Source organism: Centroberyx affinis, unplaced genomic scaffold (assembly GCF_046629955.1).
Source record: "Centroberyx affinis isolate AG114_WGS23_722 - 3 ecotype Tasmania unplaced genomic scaffold, CSIRO-AGI_Caff_v1 ptg001690l_1, whole genome shotgun sequence".
NCBI lineage: Eukaryota > Metazoa > Chordata > Actinopteri > Beryciformes > Berycidae > Centroberyx > Centroberyx affinis.
In genome coordinates this window covers 133,155-152,310 of record NW_027280108.1, presented here as the reverse complement: position 1 = coordinate 152,310, position 19,156 = coordinate 133,155, and the positions used below count along the sequence as shown (strand labels likewise).

Sequence of the window (19,156 nt, the reverse complement as noted above, 5' to 3'; positions counted from 1 at the left end):
TATGTTTTCATCAACTGATTAAATAATCCTTGTCTTTGTGCTGTAGATATGGCAGTGAAGTATTTCCGCCTGGCGGAGGCGCTGTACTACAAGATTCTGGAGGCCATCATTGAGCGAGAGAAGAAGATACTGGGAGACGCCGACCTGTCTGTGAGTACAAACCACACAAGGCTTCATGCTTGGTGCACTAAAGTTTGAACAACAGCAACAATGCTACCACGACTAATAATGGTAATATAGAAAACTATATAACTATATTTAAATTGCATTTTTCCCAACAAAGTTACATAGTGGAATTGGAATATAACTCTTCAGTCATTCACTGTGTGTGTGTGTGTGTGTGTGTGGCAGGGTATTCTGGAGCAGGACATCTTCCACCGCTCCCTGCTGGTCTGCTGTCTGGAGATCGTCATCTTCTCCTACAGACCTCCAGGAGATTTCCCCACCGTGATCGGCATCTTCCAGCTCCCCGCCTACCACTTCTACAAGGTATCAATACATACACACACCACAGCCTATCACTTCTACAAGGTATCAATACATACACACACCACAGCCTATCACTTCTACAAGGTATCAATACATACACACACCACACCCTATCACTTCTACAAGGTATCAATACATACACACCACACCTTACCACTTCTGCAAGGTATCAATACATACATGTCTGTATCTGTAACTGTGTCTGTCTGTGTGTGTGTGTGTGTGTGTGTGTGTGTGTGTGTGTGTGTGTGTGTCCAGGTGATCGAGGTGCTGGTGCGGGCAGAGCAGGGTTTGTTTCGGGAGGTGGTGAAGCACCTGAACCAGGTGGAGGAGCAGGTGCTGGAGAGCCTGGCCTGGGCCAGCGGCTCCCCGCTGTGGGAGAGCCTCCGGGGGGCCAAGGACCGCGTCCCGGCCTGCCAGGAGGTCCGTCAGCACCACACACACACACACACACACACACACCCAGCAGCACCACACTGATCAGTGGGTAGGGCAAGGCACTAATGCTGCCAGGGTTGCGGGTTTGTTTCCCACTAATGTAGCCACGTCTCCGGCTGCAACTACGGAGCTCTGGAGAAACTGTCATAAATTGTGGGATAACAAGACCAAAGGCAGATTGGCTTGATCTGATTGGCTCTGAGTTTGAAATAAAATTCTCCCACAATCCCCCAGAAACGACACTTCTTGTTTTTCTGCCCGCATAGAGCAAGTTTCCATCATTAGCCTAGCTACAACACTAGCTACTTCGCCAAGTTATTTTATTGTTATTGTAGCAATCCAACTATTGATTGATTGAATTGAATTTAGAATAGAATAGAATAGAATGATCTTTATTGTCATTATACTCAGGTACAATGAAATTTCACCTGGCTTCTCTCGGTGTAGTTAAAATAAAACTAATAAATAAAAGCAGTAGTAAAATCAGTAATAGCAGCATAATGTTACGGAACTTAAAAATAAAAGGCACTAGTTAAATTAAGTTTACACATTTACAAATTTACAAAGGTTGAGTGTTATAAATATTAATAAATAGATGTTATTGGCCCCGAGTTTGTAATAGGATTCTCACACTATTCCCTAGAAACGGCACTTCTGGTTTGTTTTTCTGCCTGGTACAAGTTTCTGTTGTTAGCTGAGCTACAACACTAGCTACTTCGCCAAGTAAATTTGAGTTACTGTTATTGAAGCGACCCAACTTTTAGGAAAGTAACTGTCCACACTAGGGATTAATAAAGACGATAGTTTTCATCAATCATGTGTCTGTGCTGTCCTGTTTTTGTGTGAACTCCAGGATGGATCCCCATTGCTGGAGCTAATGGGGATCTAAATAAAATACAAATAAAAATAGAAAATGTACAAGGCATTTTGGAGTGCTTGAGCATGTACATTTCACTTTTTAAACAAGCTAAAGGTCCTACATTTAAATAAATTTCAATACGGCCTCCCTTCCTGAGGGTCTTGGGTGCACAAGATTCAGTTTTTCTGTCTGGTTCATTCTGCTTTGCGTCAGATGTGAGTGTTTCCGGTCTGGATCTGTGTGTTTCAGGTGATGCCTCCTCAGTATCTGGAGCAAAACGACGGATGCAGCAGCTCAGGCAGCGCCCCGCTCACCCCCATCACCCACGGGCCTGACCTCACCACCAACAGCACTGTCAAAGGTGTGTGTGTGCGTGTGTGTGTGTAATTATTTGAGTCAGTTAGTAGGCTTGCTGCCGGACTACTGACTGCTCACATCCAACACAAGAAACACTGTTATCAGATTTTGTCATTTTGGGAAATTTCTGTCCTGTGTGATATTGCAGTTTACTGCCACAAATAAATCTGTTCATAGGAAACACTGATGATTGACAGCCATCTCCCATTAACCTGCCTGTGGTCAGGAGAAATATTTAAAAGTTTTAGATGGTGAAAATGTATAAACATACTGTGTATGTTTCAGTGAAAACCATGGAAAGAGATTAGTGCCAGGAGAGACTGTATTTGAATTACATACAATTTAATTTGGCATGTTCATATTGAGCCATTGAATACAAAAAAAAACAAATGAATTCAGAATTTGAATTTGTAAGGCACAATTTGAAATTGAATGCAATGGCTTGTAATTGAATGTGATTATTATTGAATTTAACTAAAGCAAACTGGTTTCGGATCTTTTGATGCAAATTGTTGGATGACTTCCCATGTGAAAGGTAGCTGGTGAAAGTGAAGAAACAAGATGAGGACAAAAACTTGAAGGGAGTGTAAAATAATCTTACCTCCCCCTCCTCCCCCAGGCGTGTCCCCCTCCCCCACCACCCTGCTGGACCGCTACAGCTCCCCGCCCACCGGTTCCCACCGGAGGCGTCTCTTCATCGACCCGGTGGACGGCGCCGGCGGCCCCGACCCCTGCGTCACCTCCACCGGCACCGTCAGCACGGCCGCCCCCGCCGCGCCCAAGACCGGCCAGGCCAGCCTCGTCACCACCATCCCGGCCGGGCAGACCGTGGTCACCATGGCGACCGCCACCGTTACCGCCAACAACGGCCAGACGGTCACCATACCTGTGCAAGGTGAGGTGTGGTTTAGGTTTACCTCAGGGGCGTTTACCTGTACGCTGTGAAAAAGATTTGGTTGTGGTTTTATTTCAAAAGACTCAATACAGCGAACTGGCTGCAGAATATGAATGTTGATGTAAATCTTTATTTATATAGAACTTTCCAGAACAAAGTTACAAAGTGCTTCATAACCCAGAAAAAAAACAAAAAACTAGAAGACAGAGAGAGCACAGCCTTTTGATGTCTCCAAATATTTTGCGACAGGCTTCTGGTGTTTCATTACAATTTTGTACCCGAGCTTATATACAGTCTCATGACCTTTGACCTCTACAGGCATAGCCAATGAGAGCGGGGGCATCACTTTCATCCCGGTCCAAGTGAGTGTGACCGGACAGGGCGGGGCCACGCTGCAGCCGCTGTCCGCCCAGACGCTGACTGGCACCCTCACCGCCCAATCAGCTGTCACCAAGCCAGTCCCCAAACCAGCCAGCAGCCCACTGAGAAAAGGCTCGCTGTCTCTGTTCTTCAGAAAGGTAACAGTGCAACTTGTCAGCATATTTGTTTTTGACGTACCTCACATTTTTAGGATTTAGCTGATTTTGAATTTAGCTGATACTCTTATCCAGAGCAACTTACAATGAGCAGGTAGGGGTTCAGTGTTTTGCTCAAGGACACTTCAACAGGACACAGATTGGCTGTTGTTGGGATTGACTCTGTGACCTTTAGGTTATGGGATGGTCTGTCCATCCACTAGGCCATCCTGTGGATGGATGGATACAAGTTTTCGCTTTTAGCAATAGCTTTTCTTATTTAACCATGACTAAAACCCTAACCGAACCTTAACCAAATTGTTTTAGTTGCCTAATCATAACCTTAACCTTAGGCCTAACAAACTTTTACTTTAGTTGCCTAAACTTAACCGTTAGCTAATCTTTTCATTTGACAAACACATGGAAATTTTGTGTCCAATTCGTGCTGTTGTCACATAATCCTCTCATGGTGGAGGAACATAATCTTCACATTATTTGTGTCTACAACATATAATCTATGTTTCAAGTCAAGTCAAGTTCGTTTATTTATACAGCCCTTTATCACAAGCACGTCTCAGAGGACTTTACAGAGAATGTGTCTAGCTAGATCAAACTAAACACAATCAATGGTGAACAAAATTATATAGGACAAGCATAGCGAAAAACACAAGGTAGGCAAGAGCAGATTTTAGCAAGACAAACAATCTACCTATTCTACAGCCTAACCTACCCAGCACCCCCAGCCTTGGACCCTAATGCACACAAGAGAAACCTTAGTAGGAAAACTTGGAAGAAACCTTGGGCGGGCTGAGGCAAATAGGGATTCCCCCCCCCCCTCGGGACGGCTTAGCGTGCAATAGGTGTCGGCCAAAACATTGACAGAGTCATGGGCAACAATAATGACAGGAGAAAACAGAGAGAGACAAAAAGAAAGAGAGGCAGCATGCAGCGATGAGAAGGGGCTGAGGTCAGCACTAAAAATTCAGTAAAACGAAGGCAGCAGTCGTTATTCAGTGTCCAGGTTTCAAAGTTCGCACTCATTTCATGAAATCTTGTGAGACTGTGTTGGTTCATGACATGAGTACTTCTCTAAAAAGTCTAAAACTTTTCCCCTTTTGAAAAGCGCTTTGCTCTGCCTAAAAAGATGACTAAAACGATGTCTTTTTCCAAAGTGGCTGCTTTCTGTCGAATTTGCAGCTGCTATCCATTGACCTAAGTGTAAAAAAAAGTGCCAGAAGTTTGAAAACAGTGGTGTAGTGTGAGCACAGCTTCATGACATTTGACCCTGTGCTTCCGTCCTCAGGTGTACCACCTGGCCAGTGTGCGGCTCAGAGACCTGTGTGCCAAGCTGGACATCTCCTCAGAGCTGAGGAGGAAGATCTGGACGTGTTTCGAGTATTCTCTGGTCCACTGCACCGAACTCATGATGGACCGCCACCTCGACCAGCTGCTCATGTGTGCCGTCTACGTCATGACAAAGGTCTGTGTGTGTGTGTGTGTGTGTGTGTGTGTGTGTTTGTCCATCGACCTGTCTGCCACTCTGTCTGTCAGTCTTGTGTGTGTCGCCCTATTGAAGAAGAAAATGTGTATATTGATTGTTTCCTGCAGGTGACCAAAGAGGACAAGTCGTTCCAGAACATTATGAAGTGTTACCGCACCCAGCCTCAGGCCAGCAGCACCGTGAGTCCCTCTGATCATCACTTCTGCATCTGTTGACATCTATTTTGTATCTGTTCTGTGGCTGTGATGGTATTAGTCCTGTCAGCTTTTACATATTTAGCCGTCTCCACTCTCTAAAGACTACGAAATAGCAACAGCTGATAACTTTGTAATGCTAATAAGTATAGAAAGAGGCATGTAGCATCAGAATAAGCTTTCCTCCACAAGTCCCCACATGGCCTGTGTGTATCTATGGGGACCGGTAGAAGCTCAGTACATACATGTAGTAATCGTATGTACTATAGGGCAGTGATTCGCAACCTTTTTCACGTCAAGGACCCCTAATTTAGTCCACATTAGGGACACAGACCCCCATTTGATGAGATTGTGTCTCTCTGACCCAAATCTGAGAATATTTTTACTGTTAGATATTTGTCCAGAATTCCATGACTATCTGTATTGCAGGTAGAGAGATAACAGTGAAGCTATGACCAAAACAGTCATTCTTCTACATTCTCTAATTGTGTTAACTTCTTGTAAATGAAATAATAAAATGCTGAAGTTTAACAATTCATCCATTTGCTGGGGACCCCATGGAACCCCCTCAAGGACCCCTGGTGGTCCTCGGACCCCAGGTTGAGAACCACTGCTATAGGGACTGGTAGAAGGTCAATACATACATGTATTGATTATATGTACTAACAGATGATTTTGCTGTATTACAGGATCTGTTGTCCACATTACCATAGTGATACAGTATGTGTTAATGTAACAGTATGGTATGGATACAACATGCATTGCTATCAGGATACAGTATGTGTTACCATCATGACACAGTACATGTGTGTGTGTGTGTGTGTGTGTGTGTGTGTGTGTGTGTGTGTGTGTGTGTGTGCCTCAGGTCTACAGGAGTGTGTTGATCTCAGGGAGGAAGAGGCGTCACTCAGGCAGCAGTGACGCCAACAGACAGAACTCACCTACTGACACCAACCAGGAGCCAGGTACGGAAACTAAAACACATTCATTCATTCATCCATTCTTTCATTCATTCATTTGTCTCTCACACACAGTATGTGGCTACAGTTACAGGCCAAAGCAAGGTGACATTTTGCAGTGACTGAAATTAACTTTCTGGCTCACCTACTGATAAACAGGCTGGTTCTCATGTGGTTTTCATTGAAATATGTCACCCTACCTATTTTAAATGCTATTGCCTGTATAGAATCATGTGTGTTATCAATCAATGAGTGTTAATTTAAAACTTTAAAACAGAACTATTATATTAACGCCTTGATTATACTATAGTATAATCAAGGCGTTCAAATGTTATCGTCTCAAAGTTACCAGTCAGTGTGATGGTGACCCTTACTGATTTATCTGCCAAAGACATTTTTCACCGGCATTTGCAGCTGGTCATTTAAGACCCTGAATTTTTGTTACTAAAGGGAAAACTGCATCATTCATTTGGGACGACTTATTTACTGTTGCCTCGTTTGCTATTGACTGACACATCTTCCTCACCTTCTCCTCCTCCTCCTCCTCCTCCCCCAGCGGGTGGAGACAACAGCCCGGTTCCCATACGCTCCAGCAGCACCTTGCCCGCCCCCCAGCCCGGCAGCGCCCCCTCCACACCCACCAACACCGCCGCCAAGACCTCCCCCTCCTCTTCCTCCTCCTCCTCCTCCTCCTCCACCCCCACCTCCACCTCCACCCTGGGCGACGGCGAGGAGGAGCGAGGAGACCTCATCCACTTCTACAACCAGGTTTACATCAAGCAGATGCGGCACTTCGCTCTGCGATACTCGCCGAGCTCGCCCTCCGCAGGGGTGAGAAACATTCAGATTCACATTTTAGGCATTTAGCTGATGCTCTTACCCAGAGTGACTTAGACCAGTGAGTCTCAACCTTTTTCATATCAAGGACCCCTAATTTAGTCCACATTAGAGCCACAGACCCCCATTTGATATTTTGTCTCTCGGATCCAAATCTGAGAATATTTTTATTGTTAGATATGATTTTGTCCAGAATTCCATGACTATCTGTATTGTAGGTGGAGAGAAATCAGTGAAACTATGATCAAAATACTCATTCTTCTACATTCTCTAACTGTGTAAACTTCTTGTAAATGAAATAATGGTGAAGTTTAACAATTCATCAATTTGCTGGGGACCCCCTGGAACCCACTCAAGGACCCCTGGTGGTCCCCGGACCCCACGTTGAGAACCACTGATTTAGAATGAATCAATCTACTTTTTCCTTTATTTATATATGGAAGATTGCCTGATTATCAGCTACAATGAAGTTTGATTTAAAACAGATCTAAAACGGTAAAGCGGTAAACGTCAGGTTTTGGTGTCAGTCCCTCAGAATCAAAGAGCGAGGGCTTCTTTCTAGAGCCGCCATTTTGCACCAAGAGACGTTCAACAATCAAACAGGGAGAAATCCATCGTAGAAGAGGAGAGAGACCAATTTCTCCACCCACAGGAGCAGGAGAGAGACCAGAATGCAATGCAGCAGAGAGACAGGTTGAGTTTTTGAGTAAGGGGAGACTTTTTCTAGACTGGAAAAACTCTCCCTCTCTTACTCTTACTAAGTTATCTCTGTCTCTCTACGCCTACGAGTAAAACCCACAGTTGAATGCAACATGTTGATGCCCGTTCTCGTAGGGCATTCTGGGAAATGTAGGAAAATCACTAACTGAAGTAGAAGAAGACGAGGCAGGTTGAGAGAAAGTGTGTTCACCAAAAAAAAACACAAAATCACATCTGACCGGGGATTTTTCCTACCCTCTATTCTGTGTGTGTGTGTGTGTGTGTGTGTGTGTGTGTGTGTGTGTGCGCAGGTGGAGTCTCCTCCGCTGTGTCCGTACCCCACCCTGAGGACCGGCTCGCCCCGCCGGGTGCTGCTGTCCAGTAAACACTCCGTCTACATCTCACCACACAAGACCGGCACCCCCCCGACACCCACAACCCCCCGAGACAAGATCTACTACTACATCTGCAGCAGCCCGCCCAACGTGAGGCACACACACACACACACACACACACACTCATACAGTACGCACACACACTCATACAGAATACTACAAATTTATACACTACACAACACACACACTCACACACACACCAGTGTTAATTTTGACAAGAATTTTAAATTTTGTTTTAGTCTTAGTCGCTTAACGAAAATTGTAGTTGGTTTAAAGTCACATTTTAGCCCTTTTTTTGTTTTGTTTTAGTCAAGATTTAGTCAGTGGAACTCAGTTTTAATTTTAGTCTAATTTTAGTCAATGTTTTAGTCATAATTTTCTCAGACAGTTTCATGATACTGTAATGGATTTTTGCTGAAGGATATTTCTCCTGGCTGTAAAAATTCCAATGAGAAGTCAGCATACCTTGAACTATGTGTTTAGTCATCTAGGCTGAGAATACTGACTTACCGCACTTCTTTCATATATCATATAAAAATTAATGCCTAAAGTTTGCTAGAAAAGCTGCAAAACAATGTTGCAGCCCGCCACAATATCAGCAGCACTGACCACCACAATATATATTTTTCCATTCTTTAATTGTAGAACTGTGTGTAGCGCATTGATTCACTCAGCCCCTAACTGCTCTGCGCGCTCTCTCTCTCGCTCTCTCTGTTGCTCTCTCTTTCTCTGTATCTCGCTCGCTCTCTCTCTCTGTCGCTCTCTCTTTCTCTGTCTCTCGCCCTCTCTCTGTTGCTCACTCTCTCTGTCTCTTGCTCTCTCTCTCTCTGTATCTCGCTGTCTCTCTCTCTGTCTCTCGCTCTATCTCTCGCTCTCTCTCTCTCTCTGTCTCTCACTCTCTCTCTGTATCTCGCTCTCTCTGTCTCTCTCTCTCTCTCTGTATCTCGCTGGCTCTCTCTGTCACTCTCTTTCTCTGTATCTCGCTCGCTCTCTCCCTCTGTCGCTCTGTCTCTCTCTCTCTCTGTATCTCGCTGGCTCTCTCTGTCACTCTCTTTCTCTGTATCTCGCTCGCTCTCTCCCTCTGTCGCTCTGTCTCTCTCTCTCTCTGTATCTCGCTGGCTCTCTCTGTCACTCTCTCTGTATCTCGCTCGCTCTGTCTCTCTCTCTCTCTCTGTATCTCGCTGGCTCTCTCTGTCACTCTCTTTCTCTGTATCTCGCTCGCTCTCTCCCTCTGTCGCTCTGTCTCTCTCTCTCTCTGTATCTCGCTGGCTCTCTCTGTCACTCTCTCTGTATCTCGCTCGCTCTGTCTCTCTCTCTCTCTCTGTATCTCGCTGGCTCTCTCTGTCACTCTCTTTCTCTGTATCTCGCTCGCTCTCTCTCTGTATCTCGCTCTCTCTGTCTCTCTCTCTCTCTCTGTATCTCGCTGGCTCTCTCTGTCACTCTCTTTCTCTGTATCTCGCTCGCTCTCTCTCTGTATCTCGCTCTCTCTGTCTCTCTCTCTCTCTCTCTCTGTATCTCGCTGGCTCTCTCTGTCACTCTCTTTCTCTGTATCTCGCTCTCTCTCTCTCTGTATCTCGCTCTCTCTGTCTCTCTCTCTCTCTCTCTCTGTATCTCGCTGGCTCTCTCTGTCACTCTCTTTCTCTGTATCTCGCTCGCTCTCTCCCTCTGTCGCTCTGTCTCTCGCTCTCTCTGTATCTCGCTCGCTCTCTCTCTGTCGCTCGCTCGCTCACTCACCAGGGGCAGTGAGAATTTGACTTGCACTTGCAGATAAATGATTGGTTAAAAAAGAAAACAGCCAATGCTTTGAGGTTGTCCCCCTGAACAGAGCCAGCTATTTCATCTCGTCTTCACTCTATTTTTTCATTTACGTTGTTGTTACAATTTAGTCATGAAATAAAATGACGTCAACGAATACTTATCGTCAAAATTTCCGTTGACAAAATTAACACTGACACACACACACACACACATATTTGTCGTCCTGCTCTAACCTCCGCTCCCTGACCTCTGACCTCTGACCCCTCAGCGCCTGCAGGAGATCAACAGCATGATCCGGACCGGAGAGACTCCCACCAGGAAGCGCAGCATGCCGCTGGAGGAGGAGCTGTCGCCCAAGAGGGTTTGTCCCGACAACCACTCCGCCCTCCTCCGCCGGCTGCAGGACGTCGCCAACGACCGCAGCTCCTCCCACTGAGCCAGCACACGTGACACATGACACGTGACACGTGACACATGACACGTGACACACGTCACATGTCACGAGAACACAACACCGCCATGCCACCGTACCACAAACATCCTGTCAGCCGTCGATGAGCTGGCAACTGTCACAGACATTAGTTCTTGATTTACAGTAGGGCTTTCAGCAGGTATGGTTTAAATCAGTGGTTCTCAACGTTTGGTCCAGGGACCACCAGGGGTCCATGAGGGGGTGCCAGGGGGTCCTCAGCAAATTGATTACCATTATTTCATTATTATTTCATTCAACACAATTAAAGAATGTAGAAGAATGACTGTTTTGGTCATAGTTTCAGTGTTATCTCTCTGCCTACAGTACAGATAGTCAAGGAAATCTGGACAAAATCATATCTAAGAATAAAAGTATTCTCAGATTTGGGTCCGCAAGAAAAAATATAATCAAATGTGGGTCCGTGGCCCTAATGTGGACTAAATTAGGGGTCCTTGATATTAAAAAGGTTGAGAATCACTGGTTTAAAGGCTACAATACATGAGCTTCATTTTAAGGCAATGTACTTTTATAAATTACAAAACAGATGAAACAGTTACAAAACAATACAGTAGCCACTTTAGAAACCATTATAAAATACCTGATAAACACACACCTGTAACCACATGGTGGGTAACACAGTTGGCCACCCTAAAGGTTATTGGCATATGGTAATATTGCCAATAATAATAATAATAATAATAATGATAATAACTTTATTTGTATAGCACTTTTCTAAAAACAATGTTTACAAAGTGCTTTACATACAATAAAACCCAAAAGCAGTGAAATTACCACAATGAATGATAGAAAAATAAAAAATAAATAAAAAAAATATATATAATAGAAAATAGGAATAAAAGGTAATACAAAAGATAAACAGGTACAACTAAAAAACAACCAAACAAACAGAGATACAATTAAAAACAGATGTAACATTAAATAAAAGTGTGTGCCAAAACACAAGAAAGCAATAAAATGGAGATACAGGTACAAGTTAGCTACACTACCGTTTAATAGAACCACCAAGAAATCTCCATTGCCTCAAAAGTTGCCCATGTACTGTATGTTGCCAATGAGGTTGTGATACACTTGGCAATGTAGCTCCCAGCAACAGGCAGCAAACCTGTTCAAATGTTTCCCACTGAGACGCTTCAGTGTGATTGCGGCAACAATCCTGTGGCAACTGTTGCCCATCAGAGTTGCCCTAACAGTTTCCCTGTGTGTCACCGCCTAGAGGCTGGACAGATTGGTTTTTGGTTTGAACTTATTGATCAGATGGTGGTGATCAGTTGTCCTTTCATTTCCACTGCACTATGTACTGTATAAACAGAGCAAACATGTTATTGACTTGTACCATTAGTATTATGTTGCTGTGCTGTGTAAGATGTTCAGAATATCTCACCATGATTTCAACTTGCTGTGTGTGTGAGCTTCATCCGCTCTGAACAGGCTGAACCCGTCTCACTGTGGGTTTCTCTGTGTCATGGAACATTCAGCATTCCATCCATATATTCTGTTTTACACGAATGTATTTTGGAATTTTATTATTGAGCATTTTATACAATGAGTTTCTTATTGAAGCAAAGGTGTGATGAAGTAGCATTGGAAGCACTCGACTGTGGCTCTGTTTTGAAGACTGAAAGCTGTGCCGCTCAGCATGTGTGTGTCAGAAGTGTGTTTAACATGTTGATGAAACATAATTTTCTCATTCACCCCACTGGCTTTCTGCCTTTGGTTTGACAAAGCAAAAAACACCAATGTGCTTTTAATGCTTTATTTTATGTTCCTACTTTGTGTTGTATGAATTCTACTCTCTTCAAGTTACTTTCTAACAATAGTTACATTAGACATCCCAGTGTTTTCTGTTAATTATGATACTAATAACAAAAAATGATTTGATTCCCTTTCCCATTTAGCTGTTAACACAGGCAACACTGTTTATCCGTTATGGATGACAGTTGTTCCCTGATTTTATTCGTTTATCATTTAAAAACACAAATGATAGCATCGTCTAAATGTTGTTTAAGTCAAGGGCTCCAGATAGCTGATAGCTCTCATAATATTCAGTTGTGAGCAAACAGTTTGTCAGAGTAGTTGTCACCTTTTCAAATGGTATCTCTCATTTTGGAATGAAACTCTTTGTAGCTTTATATCCATGTAACTCAACTCTAACAAGAGACATCGTCCCTGTAATCACGCATTATAACTCATAACAGTGTGTTATGTGTTGACCATCACCTTGACCGATTTTGTCATGATGAGTAGTGTGTAAATATTTGTAAAAAGAGAAAAGAAAACCTATTTTATCATGGGCGGTGTAAGTTAAGTGCCTTTTTTTACTTCTAAATCATCTGAATCTATTTGTTTGTTAAAATCCACCAAACTATACCTTTATTTGATTGTCTTGATTGTAAAACGACCACCCTGGCTTAATAAAATGAGTAAACTGAGTCGGCTGATGGTCTTTGTCCCCACTAGATGGTGCTGTAGTAACTGTGCTACAGTAACTAACTACAGTAACGCAGAAGCAACTCCAGAGTTCAACCAAGGCTTGTGGAAATAAAGCCTGTATTTGTCTCCTGAATGTGAACTGTGCATTTATGTTTGTTTATAAAAACACACTTTTGGACCATGTGGCATTCATTATCCACACAGCTTACTGCACTCTTACCTGTGTTGATACTTTTCCTAATGCTCAGGTAACATAATATTTAATTAACACTTTTATCCAAAGAGCTTTGCAGTACAGGATAACGGGGTAAAATGAGCCACTTTTTATCTGTTGTGCTACTACAGCAAAATAAATGTATTTATTTTATACAGTACTATGTATACTCAAGGTTCTTGGGCATCCATAAAAATTCAAACATTTTGTGTAGTTAGAACAGTTTTAGAAGTATGAACCATTTAAAAAAAATTGACTAAACTTCTTCACACAGCAACTCAGGCCCACAGTGTATTAACTCATATTTTACCTTATAAAGCGTTAAACTAATATGTTATAAAGCTTAAAATGTATCTGCTTCCATTTGGATACAAGAATCATGACCTCTTTACCATGATGAAATCACTTTATGTTGTAAAACTTTTTGATCTGCCTCTCTTAACAACTTCTCCTCATTCTCTCCATCACAGATTCAGGGAAAGAAATTACTCCAAAATGTATGATCATATGATCAATTTTGTGTATGGTTTAGTTATGGTTTAGTGTTATAGTCTAGAAACAAGGCTCCACTTACCCCATTCTCCCCTACCACGAATGAATACATTTTCAGCCTGGGATTCAAAGTGGGATTCAAACCCTAAACCCTGGCAGTGTTACTGCCTTACTCTGCTCTTTGAGTTGTGCAGGACAAACAAGTGCCTGAGCACTATAGGAATCTGACAGCAGAAGATCTGGGAAGTGAAGAAGAGTAATGAAAGCAGTAAACCTCCCACAACTAACTCTGTTACACACACAAACTTCTGGCACTGCTTTATAAAGAGGTACAGCAACAAAAGTGACAAAATTGTTTGATATAAAGTGTGAATAATATAGAGAGATGTGTTTTTTCAGGGTTTTTCTAGGTTTACTTGGACAAACACAGCTCCCACTCAGATTACTGTTCTCTTGTCTTTTTCCTGCTTTTCTTGTTGCTCATCACATCCCTAAATATGAAGGTTTAATATGTGTAGCTAAAGCATGGCATATGGACTGACAAGCCTATCTGGGGAGTTGAGCAGCATGTCATTTATCAATCGTAAAAGCCTGGTTTCCATACAGAGGGGGAAAAGTTTCTCCAGCAGCACGTGTCCCAGGCTTAATGCTGTAAACATGGTGGATTTTAAGATGCACCATCAAATATTGACAGCGCAGTATAAAATCCACAGTTGGTGACAACGTCTCTTCTTTATTTCCACGGTGTGATTTACGATGCCACAAACTCCATGTCTACACCTCAAACATGACAAACAGTAAATTTGGCGGGCTGCTATGCTAAGAGGAGCCGAGGCGTTTATGTTCCTCTGAACCCGGTTCAATTTGGCTCTTTGATAAACGAGAAGAAACTCCATCAAGGTGTCATGTGTCTGCTGCTGCCAGGTGAGATCAGCACTCTGGAGGAAGACAATTCCCTCAGGGGAGAGTTTTTACTACTTTGTTGGCGGGGGGGAGGGGGTGGGGGGGCTTAGTAGCACAACTCTGCACTTTTATGTATGTATGCATATATGTGTGCAAAGGTGTGTGAGTCGCTAAGTAAGAAAGATTTATGTATATTGCACCTTTTGAATCCAAGGGTTACAAAGCGCTTGACAAAAAGTGACAGCAATTTAAGCATAATGGCATGATCATAATGTAAATGAGCGACAACAATTTGATCCAAAAAAAAAACAATATAAAAAGAACACCAAAGCAAACAAACATAATATATAGAGAAATAAGGTAAACAGAGATGATAAAAACAATAAAATAAATGGAAAAAAGGTGAGTTGTTTAAAACTTCCACCTGAGTTTGCAGCTCTAACAGTAGGAGGAAGATTACTCCAGAGTTTGGTGCCATTATGGCAAAAGTGCAGTCGCCTGTGGATTTAAGTTTGGACCGAGGAACGGTCTTGACCAGAGGACCAGATGTACCAAGGAGCAAAACCATGGAAAGCTTTGTGGGTGATTAAAAGAAATTTAAAGTCAATTCTATATTTACAAGGAAGCCAGGGCAGACAGGCAAGTACTGGATTGATATGAGATCTACGATACATCTTCATCAATAACCTCACAGCTGCATTTTGAACTAGCTGTAAACCAGTGATAGCGGCTTGGCTGAAGCTGTTAGGTTTCTACATCATGGAAGGACACAAAAGAGCATATTTCTGTAATGTTTCTCAGCTGATCGAAACATGTCTGAACCAATGATTTTACATATATATTGAATTTAAAATGTGGGTCAAGAATGACACCCAGGTTTTTGGATGCCCACTTAATATAAGGAGTCAGAGGACTGAGGCTTTGACTAATCGGGCCAGTCTTGTGATCAGGGCCTATGACAAGAATCTCTGTTTTGCCAGAGTTTAACCGGAGGAACTTGAGAGCCATCTAATCTTTTATAGTGGCCAGACATTTGTGCAATATGGTTAGTTTGCCATGGTCATTGGGCTTAACAGATATGTACAGTTGTATATCATCAGCATAGCAGTGATAGAAAATGCAACTTGCCCCAGGGGGAGCATATACAATGAAAATGAAATGGGCCCCAGAATTGATCCCTGGGGTACCCCATAAGTTAGGGTAGCACACGATGAGATATGATTACCAATGGAGACTGTGAACTTCCTTACTTACTTACTTGAACTTACTTTCATTCATTCATTCATTCATTCATTCAGAGAAGTTAGATGTAGGGATTTGGGAAAATTACTTTTCAGTTTTGTGTGCTTATATCTCCTTTTGTCACTGTGTTGTTGTCTAGTTCTACCCACAAGGCAACATCTGAGGCTTCAGTGCTAAAGCTGCAGGCCTGAGGCAGGTATTATTAAAATCTTTAAAAAAAACAAAAAAAACATCACAACCATCCCAGAGCCAAATGTTTTAATCCCATCACTTTTGTCAGGAGTGTAAATGTTAAACTCGCCGCCTATCTGACGGTCAGCTGTGTTGTTGCCAAAGAAGTAAGCTAACAGCAGTGACTCAATACATTTTGTGTTAAGCATATAATTGTCCTGCATTACTCATCTGTAAGGGAGGGGGGGGGGGCAACTTTCAAACAATAGACTCAACACAGACAGTTGACTCCACACTCGACTTCTCCATGGAGAATCATCATAATAAATACAGCAGACAGGTTTTGTCACATCTGCTGTCTGGGTGCTATGTGACCTTTGCACTGCTTACTATTGGTTGGTTGCCATGTTGGCGATCTAGGAGAGAAGTTCATTCTACGGTTGCAAACGTTGTGAGTCATTCTGAATAGTGCAGCTCAATGCCTAAAATGTAAATGTAAAATGTAACTCTGATGCTGCTGAAATATGCATGGCTGTCTCAGTTTCAACTCTAAATGCCAAGTAGAGCAAGTGAGAGACGTTAGGAGAAGTCCTGTGGTTTAGGAGGTTCGTCTCGGGTGTCTGAGTTCAACAATCAGCCATGAAATGAATCACGAACTGATAAAAAAAAGAAATCCAAAAGAGTCCAACTGATGAAAAAATCAGACTGACATTATTATTCACATAAGGTGTAAAAGTGTCAAAATTTGCAATGTGCACTTTTTTAGTTGTCGCACTTTTTGACACTTTTGCGCCTTATGTAAAAAATAATAACAATAATAATCTTTATTTGTATAGCAGCTATAAAAAAATGTTTTTAGTTATGTCTTAGAAGATAGAGAGTTGGCGACTCGTATTTCATCAGGTAGTTTCACGGCTCTTATTGCAAATGCTCAATCACATTTTCTTTTTGCATCAGTTGGCCTCATTTGTATTTCTTCCTTTTTTTTTTTATCAGGGTGTGAGTTCTTGTTGGTGTCTTTTCGACTCTAAATGCGTAAATTTGTAAATGCAATGTTTTGTTGTTTTTAATGATGCATATTTCTTCCACTTCTATTTTCAAACTACAGCACAGTGGTGCGTTTTGGGAGAGAGACTTTTAGGTGATTCATACACTCTTACAGTCGGCTATATTTGAAGTTGGTGTCACGGGAAGCGGAGGAAGTCCACTGAAGGGCCGGGCGTTGCTGTTGACACGACTCAACCACGTCGTTTTGGCCCCTTCAGTCTGTTACTAAGGGCCGCGGGGCCTCGGATGTTTGTTTCATATCTAATGACAGCCGGGGGGGTGGGGGGGTGTGGGGGTGTGGGCGGGGGCGGGGGAGGGGGGGTGGTGAGTCATAGGATGTGCACTCTCAGGGGAAGGAAAGGTTCAGAGTCGTACCTTTTGTCGCTGAGGCTGCAGCCCCAGCGCCGTACCTGTCCAGCTCCTCTTTCACCTTTTACCCTTTGTACCTTTTTTCCTGGCAGTCGGGCGGTACACCTGGATGCTACTCTGCTGGCCCCGCCCCCTTTCTACCTGAGAGAGAGGACAGCCAGACAGATATGGATCTGTGTATTAGAGCCCAGAAAATGAATCAGCCATGAATCAATGGGTCTGATGGACAGTAATTGTCACGTTCACAGAACTTCAAAGGCATGGAGGCGAATTCCTACCCAGTCAGGTCACCTGAACGCTGTGTGGGCGAACAATGCAGCGGATCTTTTACTGAGCATCTGCATGTTGAGTTCAACATTGAAATGTTAAATTAAGCCTATCAGATGCTGCTGTTTTTTTTAACCCCTATTGAACCGGGCATGAAGGACTAAGCAGCAGCCTTGGGGAGCAGCTGGGGGTTCGGTGCCTTGCTCAAAGGCTCCTCGATGGTAGCTGATGAGGGAAGAGAGAGTGTGTTACCTGTTCGGTCCCCCCCCCCCCCCCCCTCCCCCCCGCCCCCCGACAGAATTTCCCAGCTGGAATTCAAACCGACGACTTTCCAGATTCAAACTCAGTTCTTGCTGCCTCTGTCTAAATGATAATGAATATTATTGCTATTTAATTTGAAATGTTTTTTTGATTTGTTCTTCGTCCTAAAGGGGTCATCTGTAACCTCTGTAGGACCAGAAGAAGTTTTCTCATTCTTCTCAAGAGTTTTGAAGTTCAGAAATGTCAGCACCTGATCAAGTAATTGTTGAGTCATAACAACCCTATCAACCCCCCATGCATATATTACGGTCTGTTTGTGCTATGGGGCAGTCAAAATTGAACTTATTTCCCCTTTAATTTATCCAGGGATTGTCAGCTGCTCTTGTTCAGCTCCACCCTGCTTCATATTCACAGTCACACACATTCACAGCTGCCCAGTCCACCACACATTTCTACTGATGCTGTGAGAGGGAAGAGCGTTACACATTCACTTCCCTGGCTGATGTTTTGCCTGCTGGTCTGGGGATTTGAACCGGGGACCTTCAGGTCTAAAGACATTTGAAAATAAAGGTTTGACATGAATAGCATCACATCCAGCATTATCACTTCCCTCAGTGAACATCTACATCTACATTTTACGCAATAACTGCTGCTTTTATCCAGAGCGTACGGGTACCTGACACCCACAAAAAATCACAAAAATGCATACCAATTACATCTTAAACCGTACCTTTTATTCTTTTTTACTTTACTTTTTTCTTTTTTTTTCATACCCACACTGACATGCATGTAGCCTACTGAACAAGTTTAGTTGATTAGACGTTTAAAACACGTCTAAATGGCCATAGCCGTCTAGGCTAAATTAAGTTTAAATGGGGTTGAAAAGTGAAAGTTTATTAGATGTCTATACATAGACAATATTATCCCTGGACTATATGAGAGTTACGCATAGACGCAATGTTGAAATTACTTCTTGTGCTCAGATAATTATCTTGTAGGCTAGTCTACAGGACTTCTCTGGTGCATATTTTTCGTATTTACAGATGTTTATTCATTGTAATAATGTATTTACTGCTTGGTCTAAAATAGGTCTATACATAGCCGTAATGATCCTGGGCTATATGAGAGATAAAGCATAGACAAGACGTTGAAATCACGTCTTTTGCTCAGTGTTCACCCCTAAGTGTGTTTGTGTGTTGGGTGTGAACGATTGAGTGGGGATGTAGGCTAGATATATGAGGATGGGGTAGGGAGTGGGTCGGTGTGTGTGTGTGTGTGTGTGTGTGTGTGTGCGGGGGGGGATAAACTGCAAATTTTAAAAGAAAAGAACATATCAAGTGTTGAATTCTTTTCTTTTCCATTTTATTTTAT

General features: G+C 42.8%; 1 protein-coding gene across 1 annotated transcript; it reads left to right on the top strand.

The window, feature by feature from the left end:
- The first annotated feature begins 48 nt into the window (after positions 1–48).
- rbl2 (retinoblastoma-like 2 (p130)) lies at positions 49–12,791 on the top strand. Its single transcript, XM_071528580.1, has 12 exons — positions 49–150; positions 352–489; positions 748–912; positions 2,036–2,147; positions 2,763–3,038; positions 3,357–3,556; positions 4,857–5,033; positions 5,162–5,233; positions 6,114–6,213; positions 6,764–7,038; positions 8,055–8,228; positions 10,165–12,791. The coding sequence occupies exons 1-12, from the start codon at positions 49–51 to the stop codon at positions 10,330–10,332; spliced, it is 1,959 nt and encodes a 652-aa protein (XP_071384681.1). The 3' UTR covers positions 10,333–12,791.
- Positions 12,792–19,156: the final 6,365 nt, after the last annotated feature.